General features: G+C 38.3%; 1 protein-coding gene across 11 annotated transcripts in view; it reads right to left on the bottom strand.

Moving 5' to 3' along the window:
* MEIS2 (Meis homeobox 2) overlaps nt 1–17815 on the bottom strand; it is a 158507-nt gene extending 140692 nt beyond the window's left edge. Inside the window, exons 1-6 of one of the 11 annotated variants that reach the window (XM_073639023.1) lie at nt 16922–17815; nt 15793–16022; nt 14938–15079; nt 13883–13933; nt 13392–13442; nt 11753–11902 (exon numbers count right to left, since the gene is read on the bottom strand). In XM_073639023.1, the coding sequence (XP_073495124.1) occupies nt 11753–11902; nt 13392–13442; nt 13883–13933; nt 14938–15079; nt 15793–16022; nt 16922–16933 (636 nt within the window). In that variant the 5' untranslated portion in view covers nt 16934–17815. Of the gene's footprint in view, nt 1–11752; nt 11903–13391; nt 13443–13882; nt 13934–14937; nt 15080–15792; nt 16023–16387; nt 16778–16921 lie in introns of those variants that run through there. The other 10 variants (XM_073639027.1, XM_073639029.1, XM_073639024.1 and 7 more) reach the window with 10 other exon arrangements.
* Between the last annotated feature and the right edge of the window lie 6461 nt (nt 17816–24276).

Genomic DNA, 24276 nt, shown 5'->3' with positions numbered 1-24276 from the left:
GAGCGTATGAACACAACCTGGAATTATTTACATTCCTCCCGAAAACAAATCTCCAACAGGTCCTGGATTGTGCTAATAAATTACTGCCCAAACCACAGCCTCTGGAAGCATGGCCGATGTGACTGCTCATGGAAAAGCAGTAGTACTGAACCGCTATCCTACATGTCACCAGTCCTATTGGAAAACTACAACCCCCAACATGCTAAGTGTTCATATGCTGAGAACTTACAGATCAGTCTTACATATCACAGTATGTTTCCATTTTTTTCCATATCCAAATATTTCTGTGACTGAATGGAGACGATCTGCAGGATGTGCATGGATTTCTGAAAGCTTCATTCAGATGAATGAGACAGTCACAAAAATGTCCCCGACAAATCTGCATGAACATATGCGGAACATACACACTTTGTGCAGAACATACACACTTTGTGCTGCAGAGCCCGGATGTGGTAGTGGTGCAGATCCAGGCCCCTATGGCCACCGATGAACCAAGCTGGGATTTCTCAACGCCTGGAGCTCTAGAAGTTGTGGACAACTACCAAATAAGGCTCATTCAGACGTCAATTTTTTATCGTACGAGTGCTATCTGTGGTTTTCACAGATAGAGCCTTTACCTGTGATAATCTATGGGGCTGTGCACGTCTTATTTTTTCCTCCGCCTGAGTGGCCCTTGCAAAATCGTGGACACATGTCCGATATTGATCGGATCAAAATCAGTAATGCAAGTCTATGGGTCTGTGAAGAAATCAGACAGCAAATGGATGCGATCCGAGTGCAGTCCGATTTTCCCAGACTATCACATAGGAGAACATGGAGAAACTTTTTTTTCACATATGAGAAAAACTGATGACAAACTGATGAAACGTGGCTGAAAATCACTGATGAAACCAGGTCTGTTTTTCTCATAAGTTAAAATAACTGACATGTGAATGAGGCCTAGGTTGTGGATATCTACCAGTTAGGGCTCATTCAGACATCAATTTTTTACGGATAGAAATTGGAACTTTTATAATGTATGTGGCTGTTGACATATACGTATAGTTTTGTCCACACAAATCATGCAGATGTCCGATTTTGATCCAAGTAACGGATCAAGCTGGCTAATGCAAATCTATAGGTCAGTGAATAAATCGGATACCGTCCGAGCACGGTCCGATGTTCACAGACTGTTAGATAGGAAAAAGTGGAGAAACTTTTTATTTTTTTCACGTACAAGAAAGACTGATGACTCGCGGACAAAACTCTGATGACACTCGGACAAAACTCTGATGACACTCGGATTAAACTATCACTGATAAAACTTTGTCCATTTTTCTTGTATGTGAAACTTTTTTTTCACATATGAGAAAAGTTGATGACAAACTCTGATGAAACTCGGCTGAAAATCACTGTTGAAACTCGGTCCATTTTTATCATAAGTGAAAAAAACTGATGTGTGAATGAAGCCTAAGTTGTAGATAACTAATAGTTAGGGCTCTTTCAGACATCAATTTGTCATGGATAGAAATGTCTATCAGTCCCCACAAAATGATGGCAACATGTCTGACTTTTATCCAAATCATGGATCAAACTCGCCAATACAAGTGTATAGGTCAGTGAAAAAAATTGGACAGCACTCTGATGCCATCCTTGTGCTGTCCATTTTTCACTGACTTCCTGATAGGAAAAGCTGGGGAAACTTCCATCGTTTTTTTGCTGTTGTTTTTTTTCATATGAGAAAAACTGCTGAAACTCTGCTGATAAAATCTAACACTGACCAAACTGTGCTGAAACTCTGCTGATAAAAACTGACACTGACCAAACTGTGCTGAAACTCTGATGATAAAAACTGACACTGACCAAACTCTGATGATAAAAACTGACACTGACCAAACTGTGCTGAAACTCTGATGATAAAAACTGACACTGACCAAACTGTGCTGAAACTCGGATGATAAAAATTAGCACTGACCAAACTGTGCTGAAACTCTGATGATAAAAACTGACACTGACCAAACTGTGCTGAAACTCTGATGATAAAAACTGACACTGACCAAACTCTGATGATAAAAACTGACACTGACCAAACTCTGCTGAAACTCTGATAATAAAAACTGACACTGACCAAACTCTGATGATAAAAACTGACACTGACCAAACTCTGCTGAAACTCTGATGATAAAAACTGACACTGACCAAACTCTGCTGAAACTCTGATAATAAAAACTGACACTGACCAAACTCTGATGATAAAAACTGACACTGACCAAACTCTGCTGAAACTCTGATGATAAAAACTGACACTGACCAAACTCTGATGATAAAAACTGACACTGACCAAACTGTGCTGAAACTCTGATGATAAAAACTAGCACTGACCAAACTCTGCTGATAAAAACTAGCACTGACCAAACTCTGCTGAAACTCTGATAATAAAAACTGTCATTGACCAAACTCTGCTGAAAATCCGATTCAAAACGTTGATAAAACTTAGAGCGTTTTGTGCGTACAAGAAAAATCACTGACGTCTGAATGAGGCCTTAACTTGAGCTATATTTATCAATAAGTGTAGGAATCAATTACCAAATAATGACATAATATCTAAATTATTTCTTAGCATGAGACCTTTGCACTTGAGACATTCCTGCAGATGAGACATCAGGGAGGGGAACCACAGAGGGAGCGCTGCTGGGGAGGTACAATGAGATAAGGGATGACTGCAAAGAAGAAACAGGAAAGGGAGGGAGACCTCAATCTCTTTTTTTATGTTTTCAATAACCAAACTGGCCTTTAGAAGAAAAATAGAAAGTGAATGTGTACTAGGACGTCGTAGAATATTATCACTGCTGAATTAATGGAGGTAACATGAAAGATATTATTTTATTAAATAAAGACCTACAAGGCATAAGTCCCAAAAAATATTAATCATTTATTTTTAATTTAATGTGAAATTAAACGATGGACTTATAGGTTAGTATGGGCAGGACGGACACTCGATATTATGCATGTGATCGTCTGTGGATCATACTAACTTATATCTACTTTAAAGGGGTCTTCCGGAACTTTAGTATTGATGACCTTTCCAAAGATCTGACTCGATTCCACCTCTGATCTGATATTGAAGACTTATCATTAGGAGAGGTCATCAATATTAGGCTATGTTCAGGAAAAAAAGTTTTTGAAGAATTTTTTTTGGAGAAGATCTGTTCCATAAACAACTTGAAAATCAATTCAAGAATGCTAGAAAAGACTCCTCCTACTCATCTCAATGTTAATCCACTTGACTGTTTAGGTTTTTTTTAGTGTTTCTTTATCTCTTTGGGTTTTGAAAAACGCCTGGTGAGAAAAAAAGTGTCTATCACTTTTTTTTTTTAAGGCAGATGGAATGGACTCTGCTCCACATTTGACAAATCTAGTCAAAAGGCCGCAGAAACATTTCAGGGATAAAAAAAAAAGTTTTAAAAAAACTCTTCAAAAGTGCTTAAAAAAAGTTTGGGGAAACAAAAACTTTTGTAAAACTTACTTTAAAAAAAAAGAGTTTCCTAAAGTGGTTTAATTAAAAAAAAAAACACCTCTGTCTGAACATAGCCTTAAAGTCCCCAAATCAAGGCAGAACTGATTGACAGATGGTGTAGGATACATATAACACCAGGTCACAGCCTCTTTTGTTTTCTGCCATGTTCATTCAATGACCAAGCAGTTTACTGTGTGTCTTAGGCCTCACTCAGACGTCCAATTTTTTCTGCATACGAGAAAATCGGACCAATTATTTTGATTAGACTCTGATCAGAGTGTGATCCGATTTCCTAGTACGTGGAGAAATTTTTTTAAACAAATTTCTCCACCTCCATTCTGACAGTCCATGAGAATCGGACTGCACTCTGATGTCATCTGAGTGCAGTCTGTTTTTTTCACTCACACATTAACTTGCACTGCTGATTTTGATCCGACCCTCGGTTAAAAATAGGACGGCTCCACTCGGTCCGAGAAAAAAATCGGACATAGACTATCACAGGTACGAGTGCTATCTGTGAAGAGCAGGGATAGCACTCATATGTGAAAATCGGATGTCCAATGTCATTTTTTTATTGTTTTTATATGTTTTTTCGATAGTGAGTATGATGCTTATTCTAGTAGTTAATAGAAAGTTGGCAAAATTACTTTTTATCTGTTTGCATCTGTACTTGGTTCAACAAAACTTATGGAGTACAAACATGTTATTCACTAGTTCTCCTCCTCCAGGAGTTTGTGTTAAGTTGTACTAAAATTGCACGATGCGCTACCTGCTAAAATCGCAGTGGAATGTAGTACTTTCTCTAGAACTCTTTTACAATAAATATAGCCCAAAAACAGATAAATTTACGATATATAAAAAAACAGAAAAAATATATATATAAATATATATATACATATAAATAGTAATATTTATCTATCATAAAAATAATATATAATAATATTAATAATAATATAATTAGGCCAACTAATATGTGTGTATATATATATATATATATATATATATATATATATATATATATATATATATATATATATATATATATATATATATATATATGGGATGAGTTAAAGTCGTCATAAAAAATAATAACAAAAAACTGTTCCCATCATAAACATTCCATGACTCGGTCTGGCGGAAGCCCTGCACATTATGAATCGTCTTGCACGTGTACAGCATACTTAGATGTAATGTATGTCGCAATATTGCAAATACAAACTTTAAAAGAAAAGTCACAAAAAAAATAGGATCCCAATGCATTCATTAATTTAGAGCCTATACATTATATTTTACGGCATAATTGCGCCATTTTTCTAGCATGCCATGATCGTTACATTTATCGCTTCTGATATATAAAGCAGAACAATGTGGATAAAATCTAATTCACAACTCCGTATAGTGCAATACAAATAAATGAATTGGTATCTAAACCACAATCAACAATAAACTGCGAGAAAACTCACATAGTGCGAGTAAATAAACTGTGGCCGTCTGGAGGAAAACTTTCTAAAGTTCTGTAAAATAATGATACCTACAACTTCTATGTGTACAGTGTCTGTAACATGGAGAAGGGAAGCCCTTATACTTGGATCACTCTTGCAAGTCCTTCCGGCCCTAATATATCACTGTTATGAGTGGTTAATATATTTTATATCTACTGTAATGAAGTATTACCTTAATAGGGTTTAATAAATGGCCTCTTGTTATAAATTTATTATGATCGGTCTTACTTGAAAAGCAAGCACAATGTAACGCTCAATATAAAGATTACACCATACACCTCCAAAAAGGTCACCGCAAGGTAATAATTATCAATGAGCCTCACCATATATACACAGACGGGCTGGGGCCATATTATGCCTCAATCATAGCGCGGGGGATGATATGTGGAGGAGGGCTGGGGCGGGCGCTTGTGCCAAGTCTGATACCAATTTTATGTTGATATGATCATTTCAACCAAGATACTTTGATATATGGGAACAGGTGGAATCATGTACGACATATTCTATATATATGTGTATATATTCATATATATATATTTATATATATAATGCCTATACCGCCAGGGTTGCCAACTTCACTTTTTATTTTATCCAAAACTCACAGACAGACAATATTTTGTATGGACACATTGGAAAACCATAGTAAATCACTATGAATATAAGTGATCCATGTCTGCAGCCCATAATTCTGATATGAAGACATCAGCTGCATTCACTGTAAAATGATAATAATTATGCTCAAAATAAGTTTTCTCGGCTTCAAAAAAATCATGGACACCTTAAAAAAAATGTAAAAATAGGGCAAAAAAAATGGCCAATTTTTATGGACTGTCCTGGAATTTCTGGACGATTTGCAAACCAGTATACCACACTGCACTGAGACAAATCTATGCTCTCTTCCTGGACAAAAAAAAATTAATTTGATGCCCAGAAGACATTTTTACAACCCCCACCACCCCCCATCCAATATTTTTACAGGTGCCAATATAACACCAGAATCCCAACTTATATTACAGTCTATTGATGCCAAAGGTGGGGGAAAAAAAGTCCTATTTATATTATTAGAGAAGTTTCAGGAGGTTATACTTGAGAGAAAAAAGAACACGGCGTAATATTAGATTAATGGGGCTTAATAATGTGTTCTTGTTCTTTTTAAACCATAATGTAAACTTTGAGGGTTTTTTGGACTGTAAACTATGAGCATTTTTATGGCCACCATTCTGCACCTGGATAAACTTGTCTGACAGTAAAAAACACACAGAGACAATGTCCATACAGGGAGGAGGTAAGAGGGGCATGGAGCCCAAAGGAACTACAGTCTCAGCCTAATGGGGGCCCCAAGTGTGCGGAGATGTGCAGGTGCCATTACAACATGGGAACTGGGAGGGGAGGTGCTGGGTTCTACACTGAGTCACGGACCCATAGACTCGCATTGGTGCGTTTCATCCATGACTCAGATCAAAATTGGACATGTCTCCTCGTTCTGGTGCTGAGCAAAAATACACGGAGGTGTGAACAGCTCCATAGACTATAGCAGGTATCAGTGAAAAAAACGAACAGGAATCGTATGTGAAAAACTGATTACCTTTTAGTGGTTGGGAAAAGGGCAGAAATGAACTTTATATACAAAAATGGTCAAATATTTAAATTTAAAAAAACCTGAAATATTTACTATTAAAGATGTTAAAAGTTATTTTGAAGGTTGTTTTTTTATCATAGGATATATAACACTTACGCAATGGGTTTTTATACACATGTAGCTGACAGACATAGAAATAATTTTAATCACCCATGTATAATATATACATATAATAAATACATATATATAAATATATATATATATATAGATAGATAGATAGATAGATAGATACACCTATATATATATATATAGATATATATCTATAGACATACATATATATATACATATATTAATTTATATTACTTTTGGATTGTAGAAGCAAAATTTAGGCAACACCAGAATGCAGTTTATATATGAAAGGATCACTAACTGATAGTAAATGCAATATCATTACTGAAGACGCTGAGCCCAATAATAATTCAGTATCATATTAACACTACTACATTGTCCATGGCGGCCAAACCAACCGGCCTGAGATCCTGTAGACGTGGGCCTAAGTGTGCAGGCTGTGAGCCTTGTTTTCCTACCTAATGCTATTTTCCTAATGATTTGGAGAAATGGGCGCCCCCCTATTACCTATACCAATGATCAGGTCTTAATGACCTCAGTTTACCTTTAAGAAGGAAGGAACACATATCCTCATCATCCTCAGAGCAAAGCTATTTTACAGTGATCAGTAATAGGGGCCACAATTGTCCCTCAAAGACATACATCCTACACATTTAGGAAAACGCCAAAAAATGTGCATCAAACTTAAACCATTGGAAATTCAATGTCAGAAAACAGCAGTTCACGAAGAGTAGTGGATGCATGGCACAAACTTCCAGCAGATGTGGTTGAAAAATCAGTTTTAGGATAAACATATATCTAACCTAAGAATAAATAAAAAGAAATATTATAATGTCTGACTGGTTGGTCTTTTTTTTTTTATGCTGTCAGTCAACTATGTTTTTCCGCCACCCAAAATGCAATTCAAAAAGTTTCAAAATGTCAATCAATTATTGAATTGTTCTCCAGAGCAAATGCACCTTTACTGACCGCCGCACCTAGGGCAAACCTGACACAAACTGTATAAACACCTATCAGGAGGATGATGAATGCCATGTATGACAGACCACATCATAAAATACTTTTTTCTTTACAACCTGTAGCTCGCTGTCTGTTGTGGAACTACAAGTCTCAGCAGCCTATGCCAGAGTAAAGCCTAGTAGGACTTGTAGTAAACCGAAGCCATGTTTACCCACGACTGTGTCATCTGTGAGAAACAAGGCGTTTGCATGAAAGCGTATGAAGCATAACACTGCAAGGTATGCGGATTAGATAAATACTCTGCATCTCAACTCATTGTGACTCCAACCAGAAAGAAGAAAGTGCCTGGTGTGTAGAATTCAAAGGGAGAAGCTTCAAAATGAAAGAAAATGGGAATATGAGAAAAAAAAACCTCAAAAGAAGCATTAAACTCATGCAACACTTACAAAAATATATAAAAAAAAAAACTCAAATGAAGCATTGAACTCATGCAACACTTACAAAAATATATATAAAAAACTCAAATGAAGCATTAAACTCATGCAACACTTACAAAAATATATATATAAAAAAAAACTCAAATGTAGCATTGAACTCATGCAACACTTACAAAAATATATATATAAAAAAAACCTCAAATGTAGCATTGAACTCATGCAACACTTACAAAAATATATAAAAAAACCTCAAATGAAGCATTGAACTCATGCAACACTTACAAAAATATATATATAAAAAAAAACTCAAATGTAGCATTGAACTCATGCAACACTTACAAAAATATATAAAAAAACCTCAAATGAAGCATTGAACTCATGCAACACTTACAAAAATATATATATAAAAAAAAAACTCAAATGAAGCATTGAACTCATGCAACACTTACAAAAATATATAAAAAAAACCCTCAAATGTAGCATTGAACTCATGCAACACTTACAAAAATATATAAAAAAACCTCAAATGAAGCATTGAACTCATGCAACACTTACAAAAATATATAAAAAACCTCAAATGAAGCATTGAACTCATGCAACACTTACAAAAATATATATAAAAAAACTCAAATGAAGCATTGAACTCATGCAACACTTACAAAAATATATATAAAAAAACTCAAATGAAGCATTGAACTCATGCAACACTTACAAAAATATAAAAAAAAACTCAAATGTAGCATTGAACTCATGCAACACTTACAAAAATATAAAAAAAACTCAAATGTAGCATTGAACTCATGCAACACTTACAAAAATATTAAAAAAAACTCAAATGAAGCATTGAACTCATGCAACACTTACAAAAATATAAAAAAAAACTCAAATGAAGCAATGAACTCATGCAACACTTACAAAAATATTAAAAAAAACTCAAATGAAGCAATGAACTCATGCAACACTTACAAAAATATATAAAAAATGAAAAATTTATTCTACGCAAGAACGAGAAGCTTTACGCATCGTAGGCATCGGTTATTACAGCAATCAATTTTGCATGGTAATCCCTTTCCTAAATATTTGATAGTTAGTGAAGAGGTGTAAGTTACCCCCCTTACGTTGTTTTAAATGACAATTAAAGCTTCAATGAAAACTCAAGACAGTGGATAAAATAGGCCTGAAGAGCCTAAGAGTTGAGTATATGACTGGCATTAGTGAGGAGTGTTCACCAATGATTGAGAGTACCTGTGTGAACGAGCGTCTACAATTGGTATTTGGGTCCAATAACAACTACTTAGGTGTTAGCATGAGTGACAATTATACTTGGAGGCATCACTGCAATTGTGGGGTATTGTTAAAAAGGCAAGCAGAGGAACATGCAGCAATTTTTCAAATGTTTTCTAGTTTTTTTTAAGTCACATTAACGTTTATACATTTATATATGTTTTTTTAAAAGAACCTGTACGTCTTAGTCGCCTGTGTCAACCACACGTCTCAAGTGTCGGGTCTTATGTGGTGTGAAGATTTTTTTTTTTTTTTTTTACCAAACTCAGTATGGTCTGTTTCTGGTTACATCAGAAAAGACAAGCTTTACTAATCACATAAATATATTAGGTGGAAGCTGCAGTATGGCGATTAATCAAGACATAGACACTGGGGAAGTCAACGCTCACACGAATAAAACCGATGGGCTCATATTTAACCATGAAATGGACAGGTCCGACTTGATGGTAATAATATTTAATAACAATTCTTTTATTTATCTTTCTATCTATTTATTTATTTTGCTCACATCATTTATTCTATAGGGCTTTAGACATTATCATTTTCCTTTTTTTTTTAGAATATATGATACAAAATCTAACCCCCACAAGTCTTTTTGGGTTGTCTATTCAATCAATAACTTTATGTGATCCCAAAACGTAGCTTCGCTTTTCAGACAACTTTTTTTTAACGTGGCTTAAATTTCTTTAAAAGAACAATAGATTATTTTTTATAAAAATAATAAAATATAACATTAACATATATTCTTTGTATGTAAAGTATTATCTTTAAGACTAATATTTCCCTTAATCCAGAACGGAATGATTTTCTAAAACTTACAAGAAAAACTAAAAAAGAATCACAAAGTGTTTTTCTTTTTTTTTAAATATCAGCATTTTCAAGTATCTAGCTCTAGATTATACTAGGATGCTTAAAATGTAATTTAGCCTTTTATAATTTGGGATTGGAAGCAAAACGATATTGTTCGTGCATTTGGGAATGATGTTAAAAAAGCGAAACGTTGAGAGATTTAAAAAAAAAGAAGTGTAAACAGTTATTATTTCCTGGGTTCTAAAACATTTATTAAACGTTGATACATTTGTTTTACTGTATGTCTGGTCCATCCATTGTTTATACTGAAAATTTAAAGGAAAAGTTACATTTGGGAATGACCTGGTCACCTAAATCCTGCAGCTAATATGGACTATAAAAGGTCCCTTATTACCAGGGAGCAGAGTAAATTGGCTTTAGCTGTTGCCATCTGTTAGACCCTAAACAGGCCGGGTGTGTAATCCACTAAGATGGACACCAGCTCTTAGGCTGCACTGGGAAAGGAAGCTGGACTTTACACAGGAGTGGGGGATGTATACATGTACAGCAGAATATATATACAGATCCTGTCTATTGTTCATCCCTTCCTAAATCCTCAAAGGTTTGGCAACTAGACATGGAAGACTTGCACAGAATGAACATGCCCTGGAACTCCAGAGTTCACATTGTATACTTGCCATAAAAAAAAAAACACAAGCCCGCCATAGCGTGCACCATACAAGGGGTCCCATATAGCTGCTCAGAATTTGCAGGTCACCATGGCCGTCCATGCAAAAGTTAATATAAGGCCTAGACTTTGGTTTAGTGTGTTTAAAATAGCTGCGCATTTATTTCTAGGCTATAAATCAGTGAACTCTCTAAATATAGTCAGCACAAATGAGTAGGATTAAACAGTGGGTGATCACATGACAAGACTGCAAGCGTAATAACACCCCAGACAACAATAATAAACTGCAACAGCCATGGCAACACGATAACCTCACATGTCCATTAGCACACCAGCCTACTTGTATCAGGCCTTCAATAAAATATAAAAAAAAAGCCTCATTCTAATGTGGCGAATTATTAAAAGTGTTAGAAATCAATGCCCCAACCTGTAATACTGCTGTTAATAACTCTCTCCAGCTCTCCTTAATAGAAAGTCAATTATTGGTTCATTAAAGGTTACGAGCCTATACAAGATGGGGCTCCAGGCGTCTAGTTGGCTTGTAACTTGTGCCCAATAAAAAAGAAAACCTCACATAAAAAAAATATAGAAATAAAATATACATCTTCAGCATCACATGATACAAGCCTACACAATACTACTCAAGTCTATCCAATAATCATGGCCATGGGTAACCAACAGGCTCATGTATGTGACATCCAGAGGTCAACTAGTCATAGAGAACATGTTCTACATACATTGCCATAAAAAGGAACTTTTAATACACATTCAATGCAATGACAACTGCAAAGCCCTATAGCAAGGGGCTCATTTAATGCCAAGATATATGAATAAAAAATGCACATTTCCAATAATAACGTATATAATAATAATAGAGAGTGGACTCACATGGTCTGCGAGGTTTGTGGAGGATCCAGATAGTTCTTCATGATCAGACTTGGAGCTTCCATCCCTCTCATCAATCACTAAATCTATGGGCATTTTTCCTTTCAAACAGCTGATGTATCGATGGCAGAAATTATCACACAATTCATGGACCTGGGGAGGGGGAGAGGCCATGTGTGTTATGGTGGAGTAAAGAGTAACAAGCCGGTGTCCTCCAAGACTATCATTAAGACTGTAATAGTTGCAGGCAAGGAAACAATAAAGAAATTGCAGCAGCAGATATTATTCTCTGGAGACCCCAGCAGCAACAAGTAGAGAGGGGGAGAGGATAGAAGGAAAAGGCTGAGGGAGAAGAAAAGAAGAAGGGACTTGAGAAGGGAAGGAGATGAATTGAAATAAGATGGTTAGAAGAGACTTCTGGAAATAAGAAGGGTAGAAGAAGTCGAGAAGAAGAAGAAGGGATCTGAGAAGGGAAGGAGAGGAACGGAAATAAGGAGGTTAGGAGAATCTTCTGGAGATAAGGGTAGAAGAAGTGGAGAAAAAGAAGGGATCTGAGAAGGAAAGGAGAGGAATGGAAATAAGGAGAGGAATGGAAATAAGGAGAGGAATGGAAATAAGAAGGTTAGGAGAGTCTTCTGGAGATAAGGGTAGAAGAAGTGGAGAAGAAGAAGGGATCTGAGAAGGGAAGGAGAGGAATGGCAATAAGGAGGTTAGTAGAGACTTTTGGAAATAACGGTAGAAGTGGAGAAGAAGAAAAAGAAGGGACATGGGAAGGGAAGGAGAGGAATGGAAATAAGGGGGGGTAGAAAAGACTTCTGGAAATATGAATGGTAGAAGAAGAAGAAGGGAAGGAGATAAATGGAAAAAAGGAGGTTAGAAGAAGAGATCAGGAGAGAGGAACAAAATGATGGAATAAATGAATGTGGGGAAATCAGTAGTGTGCGCAGGTGGAGTGCAGTAGTGGACTATGGTGGCACTTGGTGGAATGGAGGCAACTCATGGAGAAGACATCCCACCCATCCTATTGACCATGGGCCCAAGGCAAATTCAGGCTTTCATCATTATAAAGTCCAGTGCGAAATAAATTCCATAATCCGGACATTTTATCTCAGGAAACATGTCGGACATCCAAAAAAACGAGTCGATCTTCATCTCCTCGGGCTTGTGCGCTCCTCAGCCGGCTGATGGCAGCGCTTCTCCGGCTACTCAGAGGCGACATTTTCCGCTCACAGATACCGCATCACAAATGAGCTTCAGCGCTGAGAATTAGCTCCGCTCAATTACATTTCCACATGAAACTCGCATAATTGAAGCCGACGGCGGAGATGGGCAGAGGAAGAAAAGTACAAAGACAAGGAAAGAAGCACAAACCCTAAAAAAGCTAGAGAGTGCATTACATACAATATATACAGCATTCACAATATATATCATATATGTATACAATATAATTACAATACACTATATATACAATGCAATATCTATAAATATATAGATACTGTTTATACATATATATGTATAGTCTAAATGTAAAGGTGCATGACTATATTAATGTGGTGCATTCTACATTATAATCACATATTATCACTATTCTCCTATTAATTACTAGAGCAGATATTCTCAGTTTATAGATTAATCCATTTACCTTTTCTAATTCCAAGAGATGAAACCTCAGGACCTGGATCGCCTGGATCATCTGTAATACAGGCGGATGCAATCATTAGAATGATCAGGCACTGTGTTACTTTGGCAGTTATGTGTATATTTAATACAGGAAATTGCACCGATATCGTTCATATATCGGCGCAGGCCCGATCCTCCTCCCTCCAGTTGTCAGTGGGAATCTTAATTATCCCGCATTTTGTGTGTTCCTCGGTCACGGTTGAGTCACTCTGATCAGGTGTAATCCTGCCCTGATTCCCTGAGATTTCTCATCACTGTCCTTCTATGCAATGACATTAAAACAATCCCCAAAAACCAAGCGGCTCCACAGGTGCCACAGAGTGACACTGTCACGCGTGTGCTGCAGACACCACTGCCTGCACTCACTGACAGCAGCTGCTTCTCGCGCCCGCCCGCGCCGCTTATAACTTCACACCAAGCTGCAAATTCTGGGGATCAGAAACCCAAACTCACCAGATTGTCCAGCTCAGGGTTGGAGGAGAAAAGTGGCTTCTCTGCACGAACCTGTGGGCGACACGACATTGGTCACTGCTTGGGGTACGGGGCAGTGGAAATAGGGGGTCCTTTAAAGTAATGCAAATATTTGGGGATATATTTGTAGACATAAATATGTTCATATATATATATATATATATATATATATATATATATATATATATATCTTTAAATATAAACACACATTCACACATGCATATATATATAACCTGAATTCTCTACATTCGGAAGTATTCTTCTTTTTATATATATATACATGCATATAAAGATATATATATATATATATATATATATATATATATATATATATACAGACACATACATTTATATGACTTGAATTCTCTATAAAAAATATTAATCTTTACACACATACATATGCATAATATTATAAATACACTTTTATATTATAATATGTATATACATATATGTATACAGATTTAAATCTAAATAAATCTATGAATTATATATTAATTGGTACAACATATGAAATGATTATCACTTTCAAATACATACGGATACATGGATAAATACACAATTACTCACTTTTACACACATAGATGCACACACAATTATCTATGGTTTGCATACAGTATATATATCACACACACACGTATATATATATCGATCACAAACACACACACATATATATATCACACTATCATATATATATATTATACAGATATATATTTATATATATTACACACATTTTTACATTACACACAATCACACACATACTATATATATGTTACACACATACATTTTATAGATATATGTATATATGTATATATATATATATATATATATATATATATATATATATATATATATATATATATATATATATATATATTGCACAGTAGTGTACATGTCCCTGGTGTTATTAGTATTGCACATGTCAGTGATTGTAGTGTAGATGTCTGTTGTGTCCAGTGCAGGGTATATAGCAGTCAGGGCCTGGGAGTTGCAGGGTGCAGCTCGCAGTTATTGGGGTGCAGGACATAATACTTAATGACCTGTTTTGCAAATACAGCGATGTCTTCATTAAACGAATCCGAGGAACAGACGTCTCCTCCAGCGACTCCGGGCTCCCGGGGGGTACACGTCGCTAGCTCACACTTCTCAAAGACCAGAGCTAGAAGAGGGAACAGGGGGTGTCTGTGGGCACCCCCCAATACAAGCGAAGAAAACAACATCAGTTCAGGGATAACCAATGCTAAATATACAAACTGTTAAATAAATACAACATGAATAATAATGTAACAACAGGACGATTGTTTGTATGGATCGTCAGTACAAAGTGCAGGAAATGATTCTTGTATTTACAAATATTGGTGAAAGGCATAAAATGTGACAGTGCAGAAGATACAAACCTTCACTCACTGGCAAAACAAAGGTGTAAAGTGTAAATTCTTGTGGAAATGGATGAGATGCAAATGTAGGAATAACCCACAATTACTCAGGGAGATGTATTTTGCCGTTTATAGCAACAAGCTTGATTTTTAATCCGTTCTTTATTTGCTGCTTTAATCCTTAATTGCTTGGTGTTAGGACTCGTGTGTTAATGAAGTTACACTTAGGGCTCTGGGTATCTGCAGACTCAGCAGTCAGGCCAAGGAATCCCTGCACTTCCCACACTGCAAACCTTAAAATCCTGCTGTTCCTCCTATGTGTGTTATCACCCCCGTGATTTCTTTTACGAGATGTTTATCTCCTATGTAATTCATTGTTGGTGTAAAATCCTGGAGCAGCCTGCATGCTTTGTATAGGGGTGCAGAGGGTAATGATAATCTAACAACTGTTATTCCTGCGATTTCCAGATATCCATCCACTCTGTAAACATAAACATGCCAGTCTGATCAAGTACCTACCCATAAATGGCATCTTTGTCCCTTTTGAGAGCATCGTTCACAGCAGATCCCATGCTGGTGGGCATAACATTTGGATGAGGGGCATGAGTTCCATAGTGCTGGCTGGCATGTAAAGGTGGTCCATGGTTTAAATGGTGTACCGGTGGGATAGGTCGAGGGGCATGTGGGTCACCATACATAGAAGTTGGCACCCCCACTCCATCCATAGCATAGTGCGGTAACTCATCGTACTGGGAGAAAGAAGAGAAAAGAGGAAATTAAAGGACAGAAATGTATCAAGAAAAACAAGAGTGAGACAACAGATGCAGAAAGAATAAGTGGAGGAGACACATTAGAATATAAAATATAGTAAAGGCCTGAAAGATCGATGAAATAAAAAAAAATAAAAGAAAATGTATAAACCTGCTAAATATAATAATAGTAATAATAATAATAGACGATCAGGTAATACACATAAAATAAATGTTTAAAAAAACGCACCGAATAAATAAATATAGCTAAAAATATATATTCTATAGATAAACTAAAAAAAAAAAGAGATAAAAGCTAAGAATGAAAGTAAATTGAATAAAAAAATAAATGTTAAATAATTTACAGGAAAAATTCTGAAAGAGTCCATAGGAAAAATAAATTGGTAGAGTTGCACAGAGGAGTTACCAGGAACATTGAGGCGTGTGCGGAGTCTTTACTGCTCATCCAAAAATATCAAATCCCCCCAAAAAAATAAAAATAAGAAAGTGCAATGTCTAAGGAGAGAAAATAGTAGAAAGGGGGCTGAAAAAAAAATCTAAGAATAATTATTGATAAGGAAACAAAAGGGTAAATATGTGAGAGAAGGAGGAAGCAGGGCAGTAGGAGATGAGGAGACTGACTACTGAAAGAGAGAAAGAAAGAGAGAGAGGGAGAGAGAGAGGGAGAGAGGTGTGTGTCAGTGAGAGAGGGAGAGAGAGTGCAAGAGAGTGTCAGAGAGTGAGGCGTGCAGAGGAGACACAACACACAAAGCCCTGATCACTCACATCCATTCTTTAATATTAACACCCATATACACACACTGAATCCTAAACTGCTTCCCCCACCCTGGTCACTCCATGCCATGCACCAGCACTGCTCTCAGGACATTGCCACCTACCCTTTGCGCCATCAATAAACTCCTCAGTGCGCCCTATAGTGAGTGTTTCCTTAGCCCTCCTGCCAGAATCTCAGGCTGTCCTTGTCCTTGGGCTGATGGAAATTGGAAAAAAAGGGGCAAAGGTGAAATAACCCCCAAAAAATGTAGGTGCTATCCAGGAAAGCTTCTTCCACTAGGATGCCAATCATACACTCATGCTGAATACAGAGATGCCAGGCTTGAAGAGGAAAATTGCTCCTTAATGTTTGTTTCTTGTTTTATGTTCTTCCTGTAATTTATTGTTAAATCTTCCAACTGAGCTCTAGTGTCGGCCCTGAGCAGAGCCACATGTACCCAGGCTGGGGATTCTCATGGCGCACAGCCACTTGAGATGTCAATCAGAGGCAGAGCATGTCAAGGTGCTGAATGAGGGATGGTGGCAGGAGAGGAGGAGGAAGATGATGATGATGATGAGAGTGATGAAGATTCAACTTGAGCAGCAGATCTTCCAGCCCCTTCTCCCTCTCTCTCTCTCTCTCTCTCTCTCTGCGTAACTCCTCCTGACAGCTCCCTATAGATCTCTGTCTCTTTTATTTATTTTTTTTCCCAATGACAAAAGTAAAAGATCCAGATGATGGAAAAAAAAATCCCAAAAAATGCAAATAACTATAAAATTTGGTAAGAAGAAAAAAAAAAGCAATAATAAAAAAAAGAGCAAAGTGCTTCCTTGTGCAGGGAGTGAGGAGCTGAGCTGGGTGGATGAGGTGGGATTTTGCAGCCTGGCACTGGCAGATGAGTGACTGCTGGCAGGTTGGCTGCTGCTGGCTTATACAAGAGACTCAGTTTTGTTGAGCTGATCGGCGGGAGAATGAAAAAATGACGGGACCCGGAAGCAGAGGGAGCCAGAGCCAGTCCTACACGACACAGACACATGGAGGGAGGCAGAGACTAGGAGGTAATGCAATGCCTGGCGTGCAATCAGGAGTGCTGGGAGGCAGGGAAGGGGAGAGGCTATATGCTTCAGATCCTTCCTCACTCCACAGATCCTTTCACCATCCTACCAGTCACAGGCTCATTCCACAACAATCCTGTGCCCTATAGATTGGCAGCCTGCATACACATCAGATCTGATGCCCAGACACCAGCAGCACTGATGTGACGATGACCTTTCCTCCAAACTGAAGCCATTGCAGTACAGCACTATATGTATTGTACAATCAGATCTGCCATTGTCAAGGCTGCAAGCACAGAACATGTGCATGCACCACAATCCACCCTCCTCAGTCTACACACTGGGTAGTTGCATCACTTCTGTTGAGTTATTTCTTTGCAGGGGGTTCTCCAGAATAATGATCATATCCTGCCATAATCCTTAAAAAAAGGGATACATACTATGTATTTGGGACAGACACAATACAAAGTGCTGACAATATCATTTGTAATTGTTTCAATACCTGGAAATATGTCATGGTAATTATAGGGCAGATATTTTTCTTCTACTGAAATGGCTGATAACTGGGAGCAATAGTTTAGAATTAGTGCATAAAACAGAATATATGGGGTGACCCAAAATGTTGTGTTGTCTGGATTCAAATATTAGTAAGTGGGAATGGGTGACATAAAAGTAACTTTTTTTGGAGTCCTGGACGGTTCTAGCCCTGGTGTCCCTGCTCTTTGCAGTGTGACTGTGGGCTGTATGCTCAGGTATTAGCGCAGTAATACTTCCTAATGGCAGTGCTAATTACACCAGGGCTATTTACTAAATGAAGGAAAATGCTGCACCCCCGAGCACCAAACGATCTTTTCCAAGAGAAGCAAAAAAAAAAAAAACAACCTACACCAAAAGCTTCTCATGGAGGGGAGGGGGGAGAGAAATGCCTCTCTCGTTTTTGTCTTGTTGTCCAATCCCTTTGCTGCAAGTGAAACCTGCTTTAGACCTCAGAACAGTCAATTACCACAAGTCCTGGAGCCCATCAATCATGGCCGAAGCCTGAAGTTTTTTTTTTTTAAAGGGGGGCAGGGGGCTGTCTTTAGATTGTTTAGTGATGGCTCCTCTTCTGCCCCATCTCATGATCGCAGCAGCTTCAGAAAGTAGAAAAGAATTAGGAATCTTTAGTTAATGACCCAATTTAATATGTTGGATGCTGGTAGATGCCACCTTGCCCCAGCAATGAAGAGGTTCATTTTTTGTCCAGCAGGGTTAAGGTGCTTTCCAGGGTCTGTGATCCTAGTAGGGTGGAGAAGAGGATGGAGTTTGTATACTGCTCACTCATTAATAGTTGTATTGCCTGCAGATATAGATGTAGCCGACTGGACTCCGGCAGGAGAAAGGTTAAGAAGGGTGCACTGAGAGAAGCCCCCATAACATAGATGTCTGCGGAAATCCTGACAGACGGACACAGGGAGATGGTGGAAGGAGGGCAAATAATAGCCAGTGGGCAGCCACAGTCCACATAGGGAGGGAGCCCCGGACTGTGGCCGTGCAGGAGGCAGCCAAATGATGGGGTCTTCAGCAGGGAAGAAGGGGGTGCAAGCAGTAATTACACCCAACGGAAGAGAAGTCTCCAGCTCCGGGGATCTGCACTTATTCTGCAGCACAATCTCAAGTTGTGACTCTAAGTTGAAGAAAGGTGAGTGCAAACATTGTCCCATATAGCCTATTCACAACATGCATGTTACATACACAAACATATACAAATATACAAATATACACACACACAGGCATGTTAGATACACAAAGAAATCATACATATAGCATACACATATATATATACACATAAATATTACACACATGCTTGTCACATACACAAAGAAATCATACATGTACAGGACACTCATACATATAGTATTATAGCATACACACAAACATATACACCCATACATATATATATATACATATATACACACACATGCATATTACATGCACACAGAAATCATACATGTACAAGATACTCATACATCTATTATAGTATACACACAAACATAAACACACACATACACACACATTATATGTATATATACACACATATATAATATTTATATTATATATATATACACACATTTACATATATATATTATATATATATATACACACACACATGCATGGTACATACAGAAAGAAATCATATACGTACAGGATACACAGACATTTATTATAGCATACGGAAACAAACATAAACACTCGTACACATATATATTAATATACACAGATATATACATACACACATTCATGTTATTATTAAGTATAAACTATGCAAATACAATTTACCTACAACTTTCTAAAGATTAATCTGTCTATTATCTAGTTATAAATCTATTAATATCTAATAAATCGTTGTGATTACATATATTTTATTACTATTTATACTAATGTAAACTTTATATCTAGCATGAATTATCCATTCATTATGTATCTTCTGTATTTATCATAAATGATCTATCTATAATCTATCTATCTATTATCTATCTATCTCTCTATCTATCCATTATCTATCTATCTATCTATCTATCTATTATCTATCTATCTATCCATTATCTATCTATCTATCTATCATGTATCCATTATCTATCTATCTATCATCTATATATCTCTCATCTATCCATCTAATCTATCTATCTATCTTCTAATATCTATCTATCTATTATCTATCTATCTATTATCTATCTATCTATCTATCTATCTATCTATCTATCTCTCTATCTATCTATCTATCTATCTATCTATCTCTCTCTCTCTCTATGTATCTATCTATCTATCTATCTATCCCATATCTATCTATCTATTATCTATCTATCTATCTATCTATCTATCTATCTCTCTCTCTATCTATCTATCTATCTATCTATCTATCTATCCCATATCTATCTATCTATCTATTATCTATCTATCTATCTATCTATCTATCTATCTATCTATCTATCTATTATCTATCTATTATCTATCTATCTATCTATCTATCTATCTATCCCATATCTATCTATCTATTATCTATCTATCTATCTATTATCTATCTATTATCTATCTATCTATCTATCGTTGTATAAATTGTTATTCTCTGGTTTTAACATCTATTCACTATCATCTATTACATTCCAGCCATCTATATATTTCATTTCTGTTTCCCATCACCCGTTCTTAAGAAAAAATAATAATACCGGACACCTGTGTGCTGTATTAGCTATATATTTATTATGATCAGGCACAAACCACATAAATACTAATGTATGCATTACGGAATATTTTTCCTTTGCCAATTAAAAATAACAGTAATATTTAGCGCAAATTCTTGGCACCATCATTTAAAAGAAGCGGATTACAGCTGGAAAATGAAGGGGACAAAATAGTAAAGTGCGGAACGGTTTAGAATAATCCAAATGTAGTGAAAATAATGTGAGCACCGAGTCCTTCAACCGTATATATTCTACAGCAGGAGAAGTCCGCAGAAAGGAGTCTTGTTATCCTGAAAAATCTGGGATGGCAAATGAGCAAAGTTCAGCAGCAGAAGGAGGGCTATCCCAAAGGACCCCAAGAGGATGTACAACTCCTGATCAATGCAGGGGGAAATATTGCTACTATTAGTAATTACTATCTAGTAATAATATTTATTATTTTGTATATACTTATTGCAATATCTATTATCTATCTATCTATCTATCTATCTATCTATCTATCTATCTATCTATCTATCTATCTATCTATCTATCTATCTATCTATCATGTATCCATTATCTATCTATCTATTATCTATCTATCTATCCATCCATCCATCCTGCCAGCATTGCTTTCCTTGCCTGCATATGGCTTGAGCAGACGGTAAGCCCTGGTTGTGGGAGCAGGGCTGAGGTCACTTTGGGGTGAGAGCTCTCATTGCCTGGAGTGAGGGGTCCAGCTGTGTGGAGATTCATTAGGAGGACACTAAAACAATACAAACAGCTCAGATCTTCTTCACAAGAGCTCAGGACAATCGCACAGGACATTACTGGCACCTCCAGACTATGGCAGCTGAACATTAGCTCCTATCACCCAAGACCCACTACAACTTCACAAGGAGAAGACATAAGGAATGAGCTGAAGAACTGATTCTGCTTCCTAGATCCAAGCTCTTAGGTGTCTGCCAGCACCTTCCTCCTTCTCATCATCATCATCATCCTTAGTACATTGGCTCCTCTGTAATAATCATTGTGTTTGTCACTTTGCAGGAGTTTTCTTTGTGTAGGAAACAATTGGAGTTTTGCCTTTTCGCTGCTCCATGCATCATCTGTCCCTGGACTGATACATTTATTTATTTATTTATCATGTCAAGTGTTTTCTTTGTTAAAATAAATGATTTGCATTTTTTTGGGATGGGTGTAATGTAGAGTAATGAGGTATTTTCTCAGCTGTTGTTTATTTTTAGAAGACACGAGAAGACATGAAGCTTGTATAAACTAGGTGTTACAGTATATACATGTATCTGCATAGTGTGTACCCCCTGCCCCTTCTCTCTGTGCCTCTCCAAACACTGTCAAATTGGGTTTGTTTTCTTTGTGAGTATTTTATTTCCCTCCAAAGCTCCTGTGACCTCTCGGTGACCTTGGTAGATTTGGGGTGTGCGGGTCTCCATCAGACCCATGTATGTGCCCTGCTGCAGGCAGCTTCTACTCCTGGGAGCAGGGATCGCAGTGTATGCACGGCGCTCTATCGCCCCCTGGTGACGTTTCTTAGATCCATTGACGTGAAAAAGATCGCTGAAGAAAATGCATTCGTGCTCTGAGTCTCATTATTTGGCGCAACTAATTCTGGTTACAGTATTCAAGATCTGAAGAAAAATGGAGACTACATGTTTAATTAAGGCTCCAGGATTCAGTGGCAGCGATGAACCATTGCTCCTCGGGATAACTGGAAGAGATCTAGCTTTTAATTGAAAGATATTATCACTTTTTACAATTTGGTCTTATAGTTGTAAAAAAAGCAGCTGCATCACAGAGGACAAGCAACAGAGCAAGCAATAAATGCAGAGCACACACAACTCTGCCGGCCACACACAACTCTGCCGGCCACACACAACTCTGCCGGCCACACACAACTCTGCCTGCCACACACAACTCTGCCGGCCACACACAACTCTGCCGGCAACACACAACTCTGCCTGCCACACACAACTCTGCCGGCCACACACAACTCTGCCGGCCACACACAACTCTGCCGGCCACACACAACTCTGCCGGCCACACACAACTCTGCCGGCCATACACTCACAGTACTCTGCCAACGACACACACACAACTCTGCCGGCCACACACAACTCTGCCGGCCACACACAACTCTGCCGGCCACACACAACTCTGCCGGCCACACACAACTCTGCCGGCCATACACTCACAGTACTCTGCCAACGACACACACACAACTCTGCCGGCCACACACAACTCTGCCGGCCACACACAACTCTGCCGGCCATACACAACTCTGCCGGCCATACACTCACAGTACTCTGCCAACGACACACACACAACTCTGCCGGCCACACACAACTCTGCCGGCCACACACAACTCTGCCGGCCACACACAACTCTGCCGGCCACACACAACTCTGCCTGCCACACAAAACTCTGCCGGCCACACACAACTCTGCCGGCCACACACAACTCTGCCTGCCACACACAACTCTGCCGGCCATACACTCACAGTACTCTGCCAACGACACACACACAACTCTGCCGGCCACACACAACTCTGCCGGCCACACACAACTCTGCCGGCCATACACAACTCTGCCCGCCATACACTCACAGTACTCTGCCAACGACACACACACAACTCTGCCGGCCACACACAACTCTGCCGGCCACACACAACTCTGCCGGCCACACACAACTCTGCCGGCCACACACAACTCTGCCGGCCACACACAACTCTGCCTGCCACACACAACTCTGCCGGCCACACACAACTCTGCCTGCCACACACAACTCTGCCGGCCACACACAACTCTGCCGACCACACACAACTCTGCCGGCCACACACAACTCTGCCGGCCACACACAACTCTGCCTGCCACACACAACTCTGCCGGCCACACAAAACTCTGCCGGCCACACACAACTCTGCCGGCCACACACAACTCTGCCGGCCACACAAAACTCTGCCGGCCACACACAACTCTGCCGGCCACACACAACTCTGCCGGCCACACACAACTCTGCCGGCCACACACAACTCTGCCTGCCACACACAACTCTGCCGGCCACACAAAACTCTGCCGGCCACACACAACTCTGCCTGCCACACACAACTCTGCCGGCCACACACAACTCTGCCGGCCATACACTCACAGTACTCTGCCAACGACACACACACAACTCTGCTGGCCACACACAACTCTGCCTGCCACACA

The sequence above is a fragment of the Phyllobates terribilis genome, unplaced genomic scaffold (genome assembly GCF_046119375.1).
Source record: "Phyllobates terribilis strain yellow unplaced genomic scaffold, ASM4611937v1 Scaffold_7__3_contigs__length_470593459, whole genome shotgun sequence".
Taxonomy (NCBI): Eukaryota; Metazoa; Chordata; class Amphibia; order Anura; family Dendrobatidae; genus Phyllobates; species Phyllobates terribilis.
The sequence above is the reverse complement of the archived record's forward strand: the minus strand, read 5'-3'. Positions and strand labels throughout refer to the sequence as shown.